This window comes from Molothrus ater, chromosome 20, assembly GCF_012460135.2.
Source record: "Molothrus ater isolate BHLD 08-10-18 breed brown headed cowbird chromosome 20, BPBGC_Mater_1.1, whole genome shotgun sequence".
NCBI lineage: Eukaryota > Metazoa > Chordata > Aves > Passeriformes > Icteridae > Molothrus > Molothrus ater.
Window position 1 is genome coordinate 5,880,944 of NC_050497.2, and position 17,429 is coordinate 5,898,372.

The window sequence follows — 17,429 nt, forward strand, 5'->3', positions numbered from 1 at the left end:
TTTACTGTAGGGACGAGCAGCCCCTCCTGAGGGTGCTGCAGCCGTGAGGGTGCTGCGGCCGGTGGGGCCGGGGTGCCCGAGGCCGCTCGTGCCGGCCGCATGGCGCTGCGGGCGGTTACCGGGGGCGGTTACCACCGCTCAGGGCCGTTCGAATCGCCCAATGGTGGAGCCGCGGGGGGGACGCCGGCGACGGCGGCCGGGACCCTGCGGCTGCGGCCGCTCCTCCTGTGCCAGGTGCGCGCAAGGTGCCCACAACTCAGTCCACGGCCGCCCCTGCATCTCTCGCCGCGCTGATGGGGAACTGAAGTGGCTGCGGACGCCGCGCGCAGCTGCCTGGTGAGAGCGCCGAGCCCGCGGAGGGCAGGGCGGGGCGGGGGGCCTCGCCCTGTGGAGCGTCCCCTCACCGTGTGGGCGTTCCGTTGCCCCGGAGGGTGTCTCCTCGGCATTTGTGTGTCCCCTCGCCGTGTGGGTGTCCGAGCCCCGTGAATTATTCCTTCCTCCCTGCCTTTCGGGCTCCTTCCTGCTGGCAGGCCAGCGGCGGCCATCGGCTCCGGATAACGGCGCGGCGCGGGCGGGCGTTGGGAGCTGCCGGGCCCTGCCGGTGAAGGCCTGCCCTGCTCGGGGCTGCGGGCAGCTCACGGCCCCCGGAGCGCGGCTCTGCCAGCCTGAGGTGACCGCAGATTCCATGGAAAACCTGTGGAGATTGCAGGAGGAATGAACACTTACGTGTGAGCCTTGTTGCTAAGGCAGGCACAGTGACGTTTGGACGTTTGGTTGTCACTCGTGGCGATTCAAAGGCTCTGTCAGTCCCTGTTCCTGAACTGAAGGAAGTGCTGCTGTGTTCCTTCAAAATTGCGGCTAGAATATGAAAGTTTGTAAGTGAATAGTGCCATCGTGTAATTGTACAAAACATTTCCACCGTTTAAAACAATTTCCATTGTCAGTATGTTAGGAATTATAGTGTGTCCTTTCCTCATCCTGTGCTTTACAGAGGAAACTAGGGCACACCAACTTTTGTTTTTTGGGTTCATGTACTTGATGTTTGAGCCTTGGTATTCTCTTAAATCAAAAGGAAGAGGATGTTAAGAAATTGGCACCTTTTCCTCTAAATCATTTTATTATTTCTGTATCAGGTGTATCTCATCTGTCACCGAAGATAGTTCCTCTACACCCAAGACTGTGTGCAGGAAAGCCAAGAGCTTGAAAATAGCTGTAAGTAACTTTACTTAGGCTGACAATATCCTTTCTGCCAGAATCAGGTTAGTGCTGCTGGTGGCTTGGTGTAAGATTTGCAATTACATTATGCCTTTACATCAACTGAGGCTCCAAGATGATGATCTGAACCTTGTGTCTCTAGGTTTTTCTGTGTAGTGTCAGGTTATGGTTATGTGTTTCTGTGGAGATTAAAGAAATGCTGTGATGCAATGGCTTTCAAGGATTTATGCTTTAAAAAGATGCTCAAAGTTAAGCACATACAAAGGAGCATACAGATTCAAGGATCTAGGATGGATTGGTATGATGATTTTGTGATGGTTTTTCTTAACTTTTCAATTAATTCTCTTATTCTCCCTGCTTCAAGTTTCTCTTTGTAATCAGATCTTTTTGGTTATGGGAACTCTTGATTTTCTCACTTGCTTTAAGACTTTGAACTTCAATGGTTCTTACAGACACTTGCTATTGATCCAGCTGTGTTTGATCTTCAGTTACCAGGTTAAAAGCAGAAAATACTGGAAGCAGAGGAATTGTTCGTGTTAATCCTGGCTTTACAGAAGAATAGTGTGAAGTTCAAAATGGCAGGTGCTACTGATAAAAAGTTCAAATGTTAACCAAGGCTGGCCACTGTTTCTCTCTGAACACTGAAGGAAATGTTGTTATTTCCAGTTTCCGTATTCACAGGTTTCCCTTCATTGCATTTCCCTTTCCCATTTGTGGGAGAAGAGCCATGAAGAACCGTTGCTCATCTCCCCCTTTGCACGTCCATGTGGATGAAAACACCCCTGTCCATGTCCATATTAAAAAGGGGCAGAAAACCACAGCTGCAAAATGCCAGGTAGGAGTGTGTACCTGGTTGGTTGTAAGGGCTGCAGAGAAGGTGAATGGCCCTAGAAGCATCACAAAATCTTCCAGGTCTGTTCTACTGTTGTGTTAGAGCTATGAGACTTCATTTCATATTCAGTGGTGAATTTGCAGTGACACATTTGCTATGTTGATTTGTTGAAAGATGATTTTGGTGTGATACAGAATTGCTTTTCATGTTCATGTGAGAAATGTTGCTTCCAGTGTTATCATTCTATTTCTTGGATGTGTGTCCTGATTATGTTTTCTGTTTGGCTTCATATCTGTTTTTAGGAGGAAAGCTTTGAGGAGAGGTAGGACTTAGACATTTCAAGTAGCATCTTGATTGCATTAAAATAAATGTACTTAGAAAAAGAATCTTCATTCAGACCATCTTCTGGCATTAAGGACATTCTCTGTCCACTGAGTTCTGCAGCCATGAAGATCTCTTCCCAGCCTTATCCACAGGAGACACAAGGCAAAACTGAAGCTGAGGTTCTAGCTATCCCATATCCTCTTTTGTTGCTGGATATTTTTGGAAAGTTGTTCTAAAAAGTTGATGGAAGTTGCTATCTCGTTCTTCCTTATCTACACACATCCTGTTTTAAGTCTTCTATTAATTCTGTGTTTGTTGCTAATGGCAAATTTCATAATGGGGATGGAATGACAGTGAAAATAATGAGTCCTATGAATTAATTGCCAGTAGGGAATGTTTACAGCATCTGATTTTTCTCTAAGGTTAGAATGATGCAGATACACTAACTCTCCTTCAGTTAGAGCAGCTCAAGTTCAATACAAATAAATGTGGATCTTCTAGTTGACTTGAGTAGGGAAAACGCTTCCAGGGCTTTCCAAAATCGATCATGGTGTCAAATGATATAGCTGCTTTTTTGTGAGGTGGATCTGGGATGGAGAAGGGATCTCCCAGGGATCTGTCAGGTCCTACATCCAGCCATCCTGCCAGCTGAGTGTGCAATAACCTTTCCTTCTGGCTGGTGTCAGCTTCCTTTGGTGGCTGCTACCTCATCTCACCTGATGCATCCTGTGAAGCACTACTGATAGTTCTGTATTAATGATCTTTCATTTGGTTTTGCAGCACTAAAAATTGCAAATGGTTCTTTAAGGGTCTGTAATTTGTTTTACTTTCTCTTTCTTCAGCAAAAGCACAAACAGAAATCTAAAGGGGACGGTGTGCGAGCCGTTCGGGTGAAAACTAAGGCCCCTTGGATACCCCCAGGCAAAACAAGCACTCGTGATACCATCTTGAAGCGGGAGGTACACCTGGTTTTGCTCTTTAAAACAAACTCTGAGGTTTAGCCAAGGTTGAAGAGAGCAGTTGTGTAGTGAGAGAGTTGGGCAGATCTGAAAGAAGGCTACTGTCCCCTACCATGTAATTGAAGTGTCTTCTGAAAATCTTTTTCACTTTTTAATGTAGAAAAACTGAGAATTCATAAACAGCCTGTGGCCATGCCTTTCTGTCTCTAGAAGCCAGACACAATTATTTTTCTATTGTGATTTTGCTGGTGCACTTCAAGATCTCATCTGGAGGCTCAGTGAGGGACTGCTGGTCTCAGTGTCTTCCAAAGCACAGAGTGTTTGTGTAGCATTGCATCATATTTTCTTTCTCATGAGTTGATAGTTTTGCCCGTTGTATTCCTGACACTTCCTAGATGAGGATTTGAGCTTTGATTAGATTTTCTTCTTTTTCAATGTACTCCTTCTGCATTCTTGACCTTTCCCAGATGGAAAGAGAAGAGCTGTTTGTAAACAATATTTTTTTCTTTCCTAGCTTTGCTGCAGCGATGTGACCCAGTCTCTGTTTTTTTTGGCAATGTGAGAATACTATTTATAATGTTATACTAAAAAAATTATCCCCTTTATTCCCTAGCAAGACTCAGGTGAGCATCTAGAAGCTCCACTTACCACTGAGTGTGACAGGATGCAGTCCGTAATGCGCCTTAGTGACCTCTCCACAGACGACGATGATCCCACCTGCTGCAAAATTAACAAATATGAGAAGAAGATAGACAGCCTAATGAATATGGTGGGAACACTGAAGAAAGAGGTGAGGAGGCAGTCGAAAGACCTGCTGACTGGGGCTTTGTAGCTGATCCTTTGACAAGAGGAGGCTGGAGGCAGGTCTTGGTGCAATGGAAGGCTACCCAAGCTGTTGGTAGCTTGCTTGAAAATCAATTTGAATTGTTTAGAATAGCTGAACTATCCTAGTGAGAAATTCACTAAGCCACATTATGAAACATTTCAAAATATTATTAATTTAATAAGGTATTGCTGTGCTTTAGGTTCCAAGTAATCTCTCCCACCCAAGCCCAAAATCTGAAAACTGATGACTCCAGAAAGTGAAGAATACAATGCATTGATGTTTTATTGTCAAAAAATCTCCTTATTCAACAAGATTGTTTCTTCTGATTCAGTTTCAAAAATGTTCAACCCAGTGATGTTGTGTTTTCCAGATAAATAGGCTCTTATGTACTTGACACCACTTAAAAATATGTGGGAGATGTTCCCAACTCCCATAAGATGCATCATGATGGGTGTAAACTGCATTTTTAACATTGAGTTAACAGTCAGAGTGGCAAATTCTGTATTATTATTTTACTCAAAGCTACATGGGCATCAAATCAGTGAACAAGAATAAGATTTGAGTCAAGTAAATTCTTACATCAAGCATTTTCCATTTTATTTATGCTACAAAATTTAATGGAATTACTTGCATGATTATAAAACAAAAATCAACTTTAGAACCACAGAATCATTAAGAATCACAGAATGAACTAGGTTGGAAAGACCTCTGAGACCATCAAGTCCAACCTATGACCTTAACACCTCCTCATCAACTAAGCCATGGCACTGAGTGCCACGTCCAGGCTTTTTTTAAACACATCAGGGATGGTGACTCTACCACCTCCTTGGGCAGCCCTTTCTGTGAAGAATATCCCCTGACACAGCTTGAGGCCGTTTTCCTCATGTCCTGTCACTTGTCACCTGGGAGGAGATACTTCATTTTTTTTATACTTTCAATAAGTTAATTGACTATGAGTGGTTCACTGATTTGGGATGTGGATTCTGTGTATCACTTCCAAAGCCCCTGGTTTAAGTTTTATTCCAATATGTTCAGGTCAAGATACAGCAAATGGAGGAACAGGAGGAAATCACAAAGCGTCTCCTGGAGGAGCAGAAGGAAGAACTGAATGAGATGACACAAGAGCTGGTAGAAACAGAGAATGAGAACTCGCGGCTCCGGCGCAACATTGAGCGTATAAAGGAGGAGAAGGACCTGACTGTGTAAGAAAGCTTCACTTCTCACTCTTAACTTGTGCTATCCACAGGCACACCTCTCTTCTTTACTGCTGACATGATTTGAGGCTCTAGCTGCTGCTGAAGAACTCATGCACTTGGATTTTTTGTCACCTTTTAGAAGGGGGTTCCAGAGTGCAGTAGCCCTATAGAAGGGCTCTAGCATGATTTTTGGAATGGGAAAATATCCCTACTTTGAGAGGAACCTGAGAGCAGTTGGCTTGTGTGGAGGGTCAGCCTAGCTCTGCCGTTAGTATTTTGAAGATTAAGGGATTCTGCTTGAATTGTGATCGTATTGATAGAACAATAAATGAATAAACATGGAGCTGAAAACTAGAGGAGAATTTTTTACCTTTATAAAAATCATACAGAGCCAGGAGTGACAGCCCCAGAGAGGACTGAACTATGGGCTTTTTTCTTAGTGATCCTGAAGGTCTGCAAGTCTGACATTTTTGTATCTAAATAATTAGTGAAGTTTGTGTCTCCAGGGGGACACTAGTGTTTTAGGAGAGTTGGTTTTAATTTTCCTTAAGAAATATCACTTGGAAGTTAATACTTTCTGTTCCTTTCTGAGAAAAACTCTAGGAATGCTTCTGAGATTACAAGTGCTGGCTAAAAGTGTTGAGCTGCATATCTTTGTGTGCTCTTCTGGTTTTTTTGTTTGGCCATTTGGAGTCTTATTTCTGGTGTGGCATAAGCACCCAGGAAAAGCACAGCATTGTGTTTTGGATTTAGCAGTGTGTTCACTTTTGGTATAAGCCTTATTTGTCCCCTCTAAATGTCAGAGCTGTGATCTTAGCAAGCTCCTGGTGTCTGCTTACTGCCTTTTCTCAAAACAGCTTCCACACTGAAAGAGTGTAGATCTTGGGCAGTTTTTGTTTAGAGCCTTTATCCTCTGATTTGAGCTTTTTATAAATTTTAACCCAATCAACTCTATATCAACAGTGGCTGGTAAAGCTGCCAAAGCTTCTTGTTCCTCTGATGGCTGAATTCTCCTTGCAGGCTGCAGAAGGAGTGCTTGCAGCAGGAGAAGGAATGTTTGATGACCAAGCTGAGTGAAGCAGAAAGGGATGGAGCAGCAGCTGCCAGACAGATCCATGCCCTGAGAAATACCATTGGGAGACTCAACATTGTAGGTGTCCCTTTTTGTTCTTGCCTTTACTACGTTGTCCTGTTATATGGCTGTCTTAAAAAAGTAATGTTATAGTTGCTTATCCAGTAAAATCTAAGGAAAAGTGGAGGAATTTAACCATCCTTAAGGTCTTTGCTGGTTTGGTTTTAAAGTGGGGTATTTACTCCCAGTTACCTTCTGCACAGAAGTGAACAATTACATCCTTTTGTTTATGTTTTGTGGGTTTTGAGTTACTGTGTTTTGTTTTTCTCATTCCTTTATTTATTTTTGTTTCTTCATTTGTTCATTTAATGTTTTTCCTTCAGGAGAAGCACATGAGCAGCACAGATATAAATGCTCTAACAAGGCAAAAAGAGCTGCTGCTTCAGAAGTTGAGCACCTTTGAAGAAACCAACCGGACACTCCGAGAACTTCTTGCAGAGCATCAGTCTCGGGAGGTGAGAACTGCTGGGGGTGGAGCCTGGCTGATGACAGGAGGCTGTGTTGTCTCGTGGGCTGGAAGGGAATTTTGAGTTTGAAATCTTTCTATTCTTTTTCCCAGCCCCGCAGTCGACCCTGTCAACCCAAAAATGTTGGATAATTTTTATTTGGGTTTTTTCTTTATCTCTGCCTAATTCTTAGAGTAAAACTGGCTTTTCTGCTCTGAGGATGGTAGAGCCTCTAAGTCGTTGACTGCATTAAAAGGTTCAGGCCCTGCTGTGTTGCCAGCTGTCTCCTCTGGATATGGCTGGATCTGCTGATCCTGCTGGTCTCAAACGCTGCTGTTCCTGGAGTCTGAGGACTTGATATGGCCTCAATTTATGGGAGCCTATGGATATTCAGAACTTTGATTTTGTAGGCTCTGAGGGCAACAACAGAGAATTGGAAACAATTCTGTGCTGCATGTACAGAACCATTCTCTATTGTTCATAAGAGCAGTAGAAAAATGAAATTTCTATTTTTTCTGTAGTTGCTATTCCATTTCAGCAAAAGCAGGCTGGTGGGAACAGTTACCTCAGCCATCAGTGAGGTTGGATAAAAGGTCTGAATTCTTCCACATGACTTTTCCCTGAGTAGTGGGAGAGTTCAGAATGATCTTACATTGCCATAATGCTTTTTGTTTTCATCTTTGACTGGGAAGTGGAAGAGCTTTCTGAGATGGATAATGATATGTGAAATATTTAGCAAGTGTGATGTTTCTGTATATCTTCTAAGAATCGCTGCTGCAACTGGGAAGAAGTAGTTGATTTTCCCAGTTCCATTTAAAGAAACTGTATAAAATTGACCTTTTAGTTAACAATTTTTCTCATGCATTTATTTTGTAGAAAGATGCCCAGAAGGTTATGGATCGCCAAGCAATGCTGCTGAAAAGGCTGGCTGACTTAGATGCAGAGAACATGGTAAGCAAACCACAATCTCTCGTTTCTTTAATGATACAGCAGAAAGATCTAAAATGACAAGCCCTTCTTTGTCTTATATTACACTGTCAAATCTTACTCTAGTGCCTTTTAGGTCAATAAAATATTTGAGCTTTTGTGGTAATCAGAGCTACTACATTGCTCCTCTGGCTAACAACCTGCATGTAAAAGAGGGTAGAGTTTCATTGCCTTTGAAATATGGGGGCTTAGAATGGGAATAATTCTGTGTATTGGGCTCTGTCACTGAATGAGTTAACCTGAATGAGTGCCAGTTTTTTGTTAATTTCCTTCTCTGTAAACTGAGACAAGAGTTCTTGCATTTGCAGAAGCTACAAAACTTGCTGTGAGACATAGGTAAAAGCCCTTTTTAGTCTGTGGAGTGTCTATGGTCCTGTTGCACAAATGTATGTGTATCCCTTTTGCTTCTTGCTTGAGTAGAATGCATCCTGTTTTTCTGGGGATGAGGATGCTGTTGTTGAGGACAACAGGCCATGCCACAGATCAGGTGGTCTTGACAGGGAGGCAGTTACACCGCTTGCCTTCTACCTGCCATCCTAAATGTGTTTGTTCCTGAACATCTGCATGGTGTTTGTTTTTCCAGCAACTTCAAATCAGGCTTCAGGGAAAAGAAAAAGAAGTGGAAACCCTCACACTTCAAATAGTGGCAGAAAAGGTAATTTTGTTTTTCTGTTTTTCCCTCTCTTTTCTACTTTCCAGTTCTGTAAAACCACAGGCAGTCCAAAAGATGAGGTTGTTTGCAGACTGCAGTTTTGAGATCAGATGACTGGCTTGCTTATAAAACTAGGCAGATACCAATACTCACACCATTGTGGTTCCATATTCTGCTAATAAGACACCTGTGACAAGGATGGATAGGTAGAATTCTCTTTGCTTGGGCACTGAATTGCCATTCTGTTTAAGGTCCTGTTTGTTCCCAATGGTAAATTCCAATCTGTTCCTTAGTTTAGGAAGTAAAGGGGGAATGCAGTGGAAGAGATCTGATATGAATGATATTTTGCTCTAGAATTTACCTTTCCTGCCAGTCCTTCACATGTGTTGTGAAATAAATGGCTACTCATTCTGTCCCTTGTTGTTGGACTGAAGAGCTGTGAGGGTCCACCTGGAGGTGGCTGGAGATCATTCAGTGAAGAAATCTGCGCTTACTACTGCATATTATAAAGTGTTCCTTCTATTAGCTTGTTGAGTAAATCATGTTTGTCTTGTTCCTGCTTATCTAGGAACAGGCAAAGAAAGCCTTTGAACTTGCCAGATCCCTGGAGTCTGTGAAAGCTCATTTACAAGCCCAGCTGAGGAGCAGAGAAGCTGAGAACGACCGTCTGGCCGCACAGCTGCAGGTATGGCTGCGCTGCTCCCTGGGGATTGTCTCTTCCTTTGCTCCCATGGACTGAATTCACTCACAAGGGGAGGAGCAGAAGCTTCTTACAGAGTCTGGTTGACTGAAATATTGGCTGGTGATGTTTATTGCATTAACACACAGCGTGATTTTCAAATTAAGTAAGAAAAGAGAAATCTTTTCACTTTTGAGGCCTGAGGCAAAATCTTAGCCTTAAGGTCTATGTGCATTAATTAGATTTTCTTTTTCTTAATTAGTTGCTCCATAATTATTCAAAAAGATGGCTTTGGTTTAGTCAAGCATCAAGACAAACTGAAACTATTTAATTTGCTTTTTTGGAAAAATGCTGTGCCAGTTTGATCACCCTCATTCATCTGTTCTCCAGTATAAATGAGGAGGAGAAAGTTCCTCTGGTGTATTTTGATTAGACTTTTATATTTAGCATATGTTGGGATGATGTTACAAGGAACATAAATGTGCTAATAGTTTAAAGGAGCTTTAATCTGTTCTAGTAAGAGCTGCATAAAGCAACATTATTATATACAAACATTTCATCAATAAAAAGAATTTTCTCAGGTAGATCAAAAGACTGTTAAAACAATATTTATTTTGGTCAGGAGAGAAATCAGTATTTTAGGAAGCAGTTTATGAAAGAAGAAAAGAAGACTCCTGGAAGAAAAGGAAGATGTCATGCTGCCATCTCTTTCAGCATTTAGACAGGATTGTGTAGATGAAACCTGACTGCAAATACCTCCAGACTGAACACTGGGGATTTGTGCCTGGCTCCCATCATCATTTCTAGGAAATTAGTTGCTGCTTTGGTTTTGCAGGTGTAATATGTGCATTAATCCATATTGTGGTTCCCTTGCAGAATATGGAGATCAGTGAAAATCACACTAAGGGAGAGATGGATCTTCTTCTGGAGCAGCTGCAAGACCTGAGGTGCAAAGCAGAGAGTGATAAAGAGGCCCTGAAGAAAGCGGTCCGTGCACAGAAGGAGCGGGCGGAGCGGAGTGAGGAGTATGTGCAGAAACTGACTGCCCAGCTAGCAGAAAAGGTACCTGCTGAAACAGGAGAGCCTAGTTTGAGGTCATGATTTTAAATTCTTGACTTCTAGTAGCAGCCCTGGGGAGAGTCTTTTCTCTTGACTAATGAAATTTATTTCTGTCTTGATGCCATGGCCCATTTATGCCAAGTTTAGAACAAACCCATTTTGCTCAGCTGTCACTGTATTCACTGCATGTCCTAAGTTAAGGGCATTTCTGTGTATTGTCTGCATATCTCACACAAGTGGTGATTTTGTCTTCTCCCTTACTTTTTTCCCTCTTGTGTTTCCCTTGTCTGACAGGAGAGTGCTGTTGCTGAGGCCCAGTGCAATCTCGAGGCCTGGAGGAATCGCTGCAGCAAAGTAATGAAGGAGAAGGATGACCTTGAACTGGAAGTTGTTACACTGAACAGGTTAGAGTAAAATCTGTGCAGAGAAAGAAGCATGAGTGGGGATGACTTCAAAGTTCAAGGATAATTTAATTGAATAATAGCATTGAAATGAATATTTTAATTGGATTGCTTGTAAATAACCAAGCAAAATCAGCACTGCCTAAGGGCTAGAGCAGAGTTTGAAGAGGTGGAGAGAGACATGTGACTTCTGCTGCTGCCTTGCCACAGCAAAGGCAGACTCTTTAAGCTGTTCTTTTGCCATTTTGTAATGCTTTGAATTAAGATTATTTTTGTTTTGAGATCTTTTTGAATAACTGTAATGGAAGATATGAAAAGACATAAGTAGTATAGTTGATGCCAGTTTTGTTGTGAAGGTAAATAAATATGTTGGTATCACTGCAGTACAGATGTTGCTGCAGGGAAAAGTAAGTAGGTATGAGGTGAGAGAGGGGTATCTTTATCCTGTGCATCTTTGAGACAATTCATTTGAGCTCCAGGGGGACAACTCCAGTGAATTTCCAGGAGGTATAAAAAGATTGAAATAGTCAAACAGTGTTAGCAGAGAGGTCTGCATACATGACTGGAGAAGGAAGATGAAAGGATAGGGAAAAGCCATGTTCCTGAAGCTAGTTTTCAAAGGTTAGGAGCCTTACTCTTCTTGTCACTTAAGGATTAATTTTCTTTCTGTGTGGCAGCCGTGTTGCAGACCTGACGGAACAACTGGCAAGGATCCAGGAACAGACACGGGACGAAAACGAAGCTTTGGTGGATAAACTACAGCAATTGACTGGAGAGAACGGTGCTTTGAAGAAAGACAATGAAAAACTAAAGGTCAGTCACTCTAAGGGTTTGAAGATGAAATGCTAGGAGGAAAAGAAGGTGGAATTATAACAACTTGCTTGGCCACTGAGGACAGAGTCAAATTTCACCCATTGTTCCTATACAGTTTAAACCAGTTCATATAACCTGACTGGGACAGGGCCAGTGTGCTGGGAGCAGACACAGGGAGTGTACATACTGGGAGAACTGTGTTCCTTCCATGTTTTGGCTAGAAGTATCTCCAGCTACTGTTTCATCTATCTGGGATCTTGAATCTTGTCCTTACACCTTCATGCTGCTGACCAGAGAACAAATAGCTGTTGTAGCTGTTGTAGCTTATACAGAGAGAATGGTAATCTCCAGAACAAAAAAAATGACTGGCATATTTCTTCTGTTGTCTTTTACCATGAGTGATCTTGTGGGTGACCTATATCTTTTTTTCCATCCCAAACCTCTGTGCTCTGCTGATGCAAATTTGGCAGTCTATTGAAGTCTGGAAAGTTCTGGCAACTTGCATGGACAAAACTGTATTTTCTTAGTCTAGGCATCATTAGACAGCTCACATGGCAGGTACTTCCAAGCACTCAATGGAAGATGCTTTCTTTTTTCCAGGCTGCTCTGATTTCAATGGAGGACAAACTGAACCAGGCACAGATGGAATTGCAACATCTCCAGAGCTCTGTCAGGAGCTACGAAGGGTTGATTGAAACCTACACAGCACAGGTAGGTCTCAGAACCTTCAGCCCTTGCACAAAGGTGTTTTCTCCTTCCTCTGTGGCTTATTCTGTAATGCCTTAGCTATTGCCAACTGGAGCAGTTTCAGTTACTCCAAGGCATTGCAAACATGTGTTGAAAACTATTTATAACAGATGAAGTCTGGGGTCTTTTTTTGAATGTCCAGGCACAGATGGCCCGAAAGGAGTCAGATGAGCTGGCAGCAAGACTGGAGAAGTGTGAAAAAGAGAATGAGACATTAAGGGAGGAAATGAACAGGGAGATTGAAGAGGTAACTATCCCTCTAAAGACATGTTGTAGACATTCATGGGTCTTAGTGTTCTGAATCTAGTGAAAAACAGCTGGGAATAGGAAATAAAAGGCTTATCTTGATTCTACCTTTTGCATCAGTTTTTCCTCAGGACTTGTTCAATGGGTTTTGCAGAATGGCCATTTAGCAGCTTCTTTCCGACTATATGGCATTCTTCAGAGGTGTATAAATTATTTAGTGTGTCCTTTGCTGCAAAAATAGTGGTTTTGAACAGTGGATTAGATAGGTTACACCATTATCTGATATGGAACAGCTGACCTCAGAAGCAGAGCTTGTATTTCCAGTAAAATTGAAGCCCACAATCCAAAGTACTCAATCTTACACAATCCATAGGGAATTTCAGATCCTAAGTGAAAGCTTTTTGAAGCAGGAAAAGACCTTAGGCTTTGAACTCCAGCACTGGCCAAATATGCACACAGTGTCATCATGGTTGTGGACTAACAAACCTTAATTGAAGTTGAGAAATTTTTTAATCTTGATCTTAAGAACAATTGAAAGTTCCTTACATTCTCTTCTTTAATACAGACTCGTGAGAAGTTCCAGAGCCAGCTTGCTGAACTGGAAAAGCTGCCTGAGATCCTGAAGTACACTGAGACACAGCTGGCAGAGTGCCATCAACAGCTCATGTGTTACGAGAAGAAGAACACGGACCTGTGTGGCATGATTGCAGATCTCCGTCAGCTGGTAAGGGACTGGCAGAAAGTACCCGTACCAGTGCAAACCTCAACTGTGAAATCAGATTGAGTTTCTAATCACAGCAAGGTTCAAACTTCGTCTCTGTTCTCGTCTCTTTTTGAAAAGATTAAACGTGCACTGCAAAATAAAGGTGTGTGCCATGTCTTTGTGCAAGAAGTTAGCGGCTTTGCTGGTAGCATTCCTTGATATTTGAAAGGTTTCTCATCCCTTGGTGCAGAATCTTTCTGGGACTTGGTAGCAGCCATGAAAGCACTTGCTAATGCCAGCCCTTGTTTCTGTTATCTCATCCTCTTGTCAACTTTCCCTCCTGTAGTTTTCTGGTGATGGTGCTGGCCCAACTATTTTCTCACTCTCATTTCAGGTTGTTTTCCCAGTTTCTGGTTTTTGTTCCCAGAAAGACTGTGTAAGTATTGCAGGACAATTTCAAACAGGGATGACATCTACAGCTGTGCCTCACAACAGCACATGATCTCTCTCTGACCACTTTAGTCTGCTTGGTTTGGAATTGAAACCCTCCCTGGTGTTTCAGGCTCTGATGCTGTTGTGGGCTGCTGGCATGTTTGTGGCTGCTGTTCTTGTGTGTATGCTTGGTTTGTAGCTGCTGCTCTACATGCAGGAATTTACAGGCCTGTTTTTTCTTTTGTAGTACAGATGAGTTTTCCTACACCTTCCCAGACTGTAACTGGAAGCATCAGCAGAATGGATGTTTAGTTCCTTTCTATCCATGGTTCCCTTTCTGAAGCTCTCCAGAAGTTATGAATGGAACATATTTCCTTCTGAGAGCTGCATATGTTTTCGATGGCTGGACATGTGTGTGTGTAGTGACTACTCTGTGAAGTAATTAATTCCTATAATTTTAGATTGACCTCCAGGGGGACAAAATGGAGATGACAAGAGAGAGATATCAGTCTGCCCAAGAGGAGAAAAAGCAACTCACCTTGAAGGTGGAGGAGCTAGAAAGGTTAGAAATACTAGGCTCTCTTGCTTTTTTAACCTTCCATTTCCATTGTTTTTACAGGGGATTGAAACAGCTTCAGTCTGTTCCAGTTCCCCACATGCCTCCAGGATTCTGTGCACTTGCCTATCCCACAAGGTTCTCTAATCAGTAGCTATCTACTGAGAGTTACATGCTTTTGCAGCAGCACCTGTTGCGAATGTTGTTAGACAGGATGATGGCTTAGACAGCAAAGGAACCAGCTCCTTGTCCAATCTAGCCTGGCAGTTCTGAGGTTACTAGATACTACAGTATTTTTACCTATGTTTATACATTTCTTTTTGTGCCAGTGTCTGAGAAAATGCAGGTATATGGGTACTCTGTTGGTCCTTCAATATTTGAAATTTTGGTTTGAGGACTGGAGAACTGTTTCCTGGGGCTCTCACCTTTCAGGTGGGAATAGAATCCATTACCAGAGGAGTCAGAACCTGACAAAAGACAGAGTGAAACACACTCCATTTAAAATGAATAGGTTTCCTTCCGTTATTGTCTTAAACTAGAAAACTAGAGTCCACGAGTGCCCAGAACATAGAATTCCTTCAGGTCATAGCAAAACGTGAGGAGTCGATCCACCAGTGTCAGCTGCGGCTGGAGGAGAAGAGCCGTGAGTGCAGCTCCCTGGCACGCCAGCTGGAGATGGCCATTGAGGATGCCAAAAGACAAGTGAGTAATTTTCCATGTTTGTGAATTCACCCAAAGCTACCCGGGCTGTGAAAGAGGAACAGCGAGAATGCTGAAAATATCTTCTCAGTTTATGACCAAACCCATTAAAATCATCATGTTCAGTGAAATACAAATAATGTGCTGGTGCTATTTGTCAGCACTGTTGAAGAACTGAACTTGGTTTACAACCGAAAAGCACAAGACTGAGCTGCTGTTTATGTATGAGAATGTGTCAGTTAAACTTTAAAGGGTTTTTGTGGGCAATGGGTAGGGAAAAATCATTCATCCACAGACATCCCTTTACCAAAGTTGTTGTTCTGTGTAGGTGGAACAAGCTCGAGAACGAGCAGTCTCCAGAGAGAGGGCAGCCCAGTCCAAGGTGTTGGATTTGGAGACCCAGCTGAGCAGGAATAAAACAGAGCTGAACCAGTTGCATCGGAGCAAAGATGATGTGAGTGGCTTGTGGGGGATAGTCCTGCTGTACTGGTGGTGCCCTGGCAACAATTGGATTCCATAAATCATCCTGTGGCTGTGCTGCTGAAGTCATGCAGAGCTGTGCCTGAATGTGATGTGCTGTTGTGTGTGTCCATGTATGTGTGACATAGGACATGTCTGCTGTCACCAGTTCAGGATTGTGTAATAAGTGATAGGCAAGTCAGAGTACAACGATGTGAATGAACCTGGTGTAAAGTTATGTGTGTGTAAGAAAAGAATCGGACTTTCCTTGTGTTCAAAGTAGATTTGCATCAGGTATTATGGACAGATTTCAACTTCATTCTGCCTATATCAGAGAGAGTGCAATTCCTCTTCTAGAGGAAAGGATTTCTTCTAGAGGACTGGCAGTCTTTTGTCTTGTCCTATTTACCTTGCTTCCTTGCTTTAGTTTTACTTGGAATCGTGTTAGCTGATGGATCACGTCAAGTTCCTTTTCAGAAAAGGGTGTGTTTCATTCCCGGTAACTACAGCTAACACATTTTACAAGCCCAACTGATAAGCCACATTATCTCCTGCTTTTATCAGCTGATTGCTGAATGGAGTTGGGAACTAGCAGAAATTATAAATATCACAGCACCATCTATGGTAATGTCATCTCCTGCTGTGCTAATTCTAGCTCTCCTCAGCACTTTGGGGGAAGAGTTTAACATGAACAGGGTGAATGTTGCTGCCTTTCAGCGGCTTTTTGTTCCCCCGTGCAGGCAGAGCGCCGATACCAAAGCCGCCTCCAGGACCTGCGGGATCGGCTGGAGCAGTCGGAGAGCACCAACCGCAGCATGCAGAACTACGTCCAGTTCCTCAAGTCTTCCTACGACAACGTTTTTAGGGAATGTCCTTTTCTGGGCTCCTCCCTTAGCCCCACTCGCTCTCTTCTCTGAGAGCAATGCTTTCCTTGCACCTTTTTTAAGCACACAGAAGGAGCTTTGTTTCAAAAGCCATATTGATTTAGAAAACTGGATGGGATTTCAGGGTCACTGGTGGGAGATGTTTATATTGCAGAATTAAAAAATAAAATTATGTTGGCATCTGATCAAAATGTGGGGTATCAGACAATATCAGCAATACTGGTTTGGTGCTGGAGGTTGGTGTTTCACCATGAACTGAGCCCCGAAACCAGGTAGTTTTACATATAATGGAAAAGATCCTTTTCCTCTTGTTAGGTCATGATGGTTTCAGCTCCTAAAACCTGTCAGAGCTTTGTTGAGTGTGTTTGTTCTTGTAAGAGCTCTCTTCGTGCTTCACTTCTCATTCAGTTTCACTGTTGGGGAGATCATGTGGGGGTTTTTTAAAATAATTTTTTTATACTGTTGGTGTGATGCTGAAAATAACTGAGGTGCCTGGGCTCTACACTCACAAGAGATAGTCTCCTGCATAACCACAGTGTTTGTAACAATTTTATACCAGAAATTATGAATTTGGTTTGGTTTTTTATACTTGATTCTTATATACTCCCTGATCCTTACCTTTATTAGTGAGTGTGATGCTAATGTTGCTTTACTCCTCTTACTTTGATTTTCTGATCCTGGCTATACCCGCCCTAGGACTGAGCCAAAACAATTAAATTTGAAGGAAATCAGTGTCATTTCATTTGGGATCTTGGTGCAAATGCCATGTGAATTCTAGGGGTGTGTCAAATCCCGACTTTGCCTTAAGCCAACTAAGGAGCAGCTGGAGATATTCAACTTCTTCATCATCTTCTGGAAAATCAGGTCTTTTGTGTTTCGAGTCTCAAAAGTCCATGTGCTCTGTGGTGTCCTATTGTTTCTACTAAATGGCTCTTAGGGGGACAAAAATAAACCTTGTTTTTATTTTTCTCTCTTTTGTATCCTATTTATATGCTGTGTGATATGGTCACTGGCAGTATTTGCCACGAAAGTTTTCTAAACGAATCAGTTTTTGAAAGATCTGTAATTGTGCGTGTTTAACACTTTAAAATCCCAGAAGTGCTGGGGGAAAAACCAATAAACAACATTTTAATTGGTTATGGTGGGGATTTCATCTTTAGGTGCTGTGTGAGAAGTGGAAAA

General features: G+C 42.6%; 1 protein-coding gene across 8 annotated transcripts; it reads left to right on the plus strand.

Moving 5' to 3' along the window:
• Window positions 1-145: 145 nt before the first annotated feature.
• On the plus strand, window positions 146-17,216 carry ODF2 (outer dense fiber of sperm tails 2). Of its 8 annotated transcripts, none has more exons than XM_054516948.1 (22): window positions 361-875; window positions 1,134-1,212; window positions 1,882-2,050; window positions 3,214-3,330; window positions 3,944-4,120; window positions 5,192-5,358; window positions 6,373-6,502; window positions 6,808-6,939; window positions 7,807-7,881; window positions 8,501-8,572; window positions 9,138-9,254; window positions 10,125-10,310; window positions 10,602-10,711; window positions 11,386-11,521; window positions 12,122-12,232; window positions 12,411-12,515; window positions 13,080-13,238; window positions 13,612-13,653; window positions 14,111-14,211; window positions 14,745-14,907; window positions 15,233-15,358; window positions 16,104-17,216. In XM_054516948.1, exons 3-22 carry the CDS (start codon window positions 1,943-1,945, stop codon window positions 16,278-16,280), a joined length of 2,511 nt encoding a protein of 836 aa, XP_054372923.1. In that variant the 5' UTR covers window positions 361-875; window positions 1,134-1,212; window positions 1,882-1,942; the 3' UTR covers window positions 16,281-17,216. The 8 variants fall into 8 exon arrangements, with proteins under 8 accessions (XP_054372920.1, XP_036249839.1, XP_054372922.1 ...); XM_054516949.1 differs by having other exon boundaries at window positions 1,897-2,050; XM_054516945.1 differs by lacking the exons at window positions 361-875; window positions 1,882-2,050 and adding an exon at window positions 146-336.
• The last annotated feature ends 213 nt before the right edge of the window (window positions 17,217-17,429 follow it).

What these genes read in the sequence shown, in the direction of transcription:
- ODF2 (XM_054516945.1), top strand. Translation starts at nt 161, where the DNA reads ATGGTGGAGCCGCGGGGGGGACGCCGGCGACGGCGGCCGGGACCCTGC. An exon ending in TTCAAATAGTGGCAGAAAAG is followed by an intron (nt 8,573 to 9,137) that starts GTAATTTTGTTT and finishes CTGCTTATCTAG; the next exon opens with GAACAGGCAAAGAAAGCCTT. An exon ending in CTGCCCAGCTAGCAGAAAAG is followed by an intron (nt 10,311 to 10,601) that starts GTACCTGCTGAA and finishes CTTGTCTGACAG; the next exon opens with GAGAGTGCTGTTGCTGAGGC.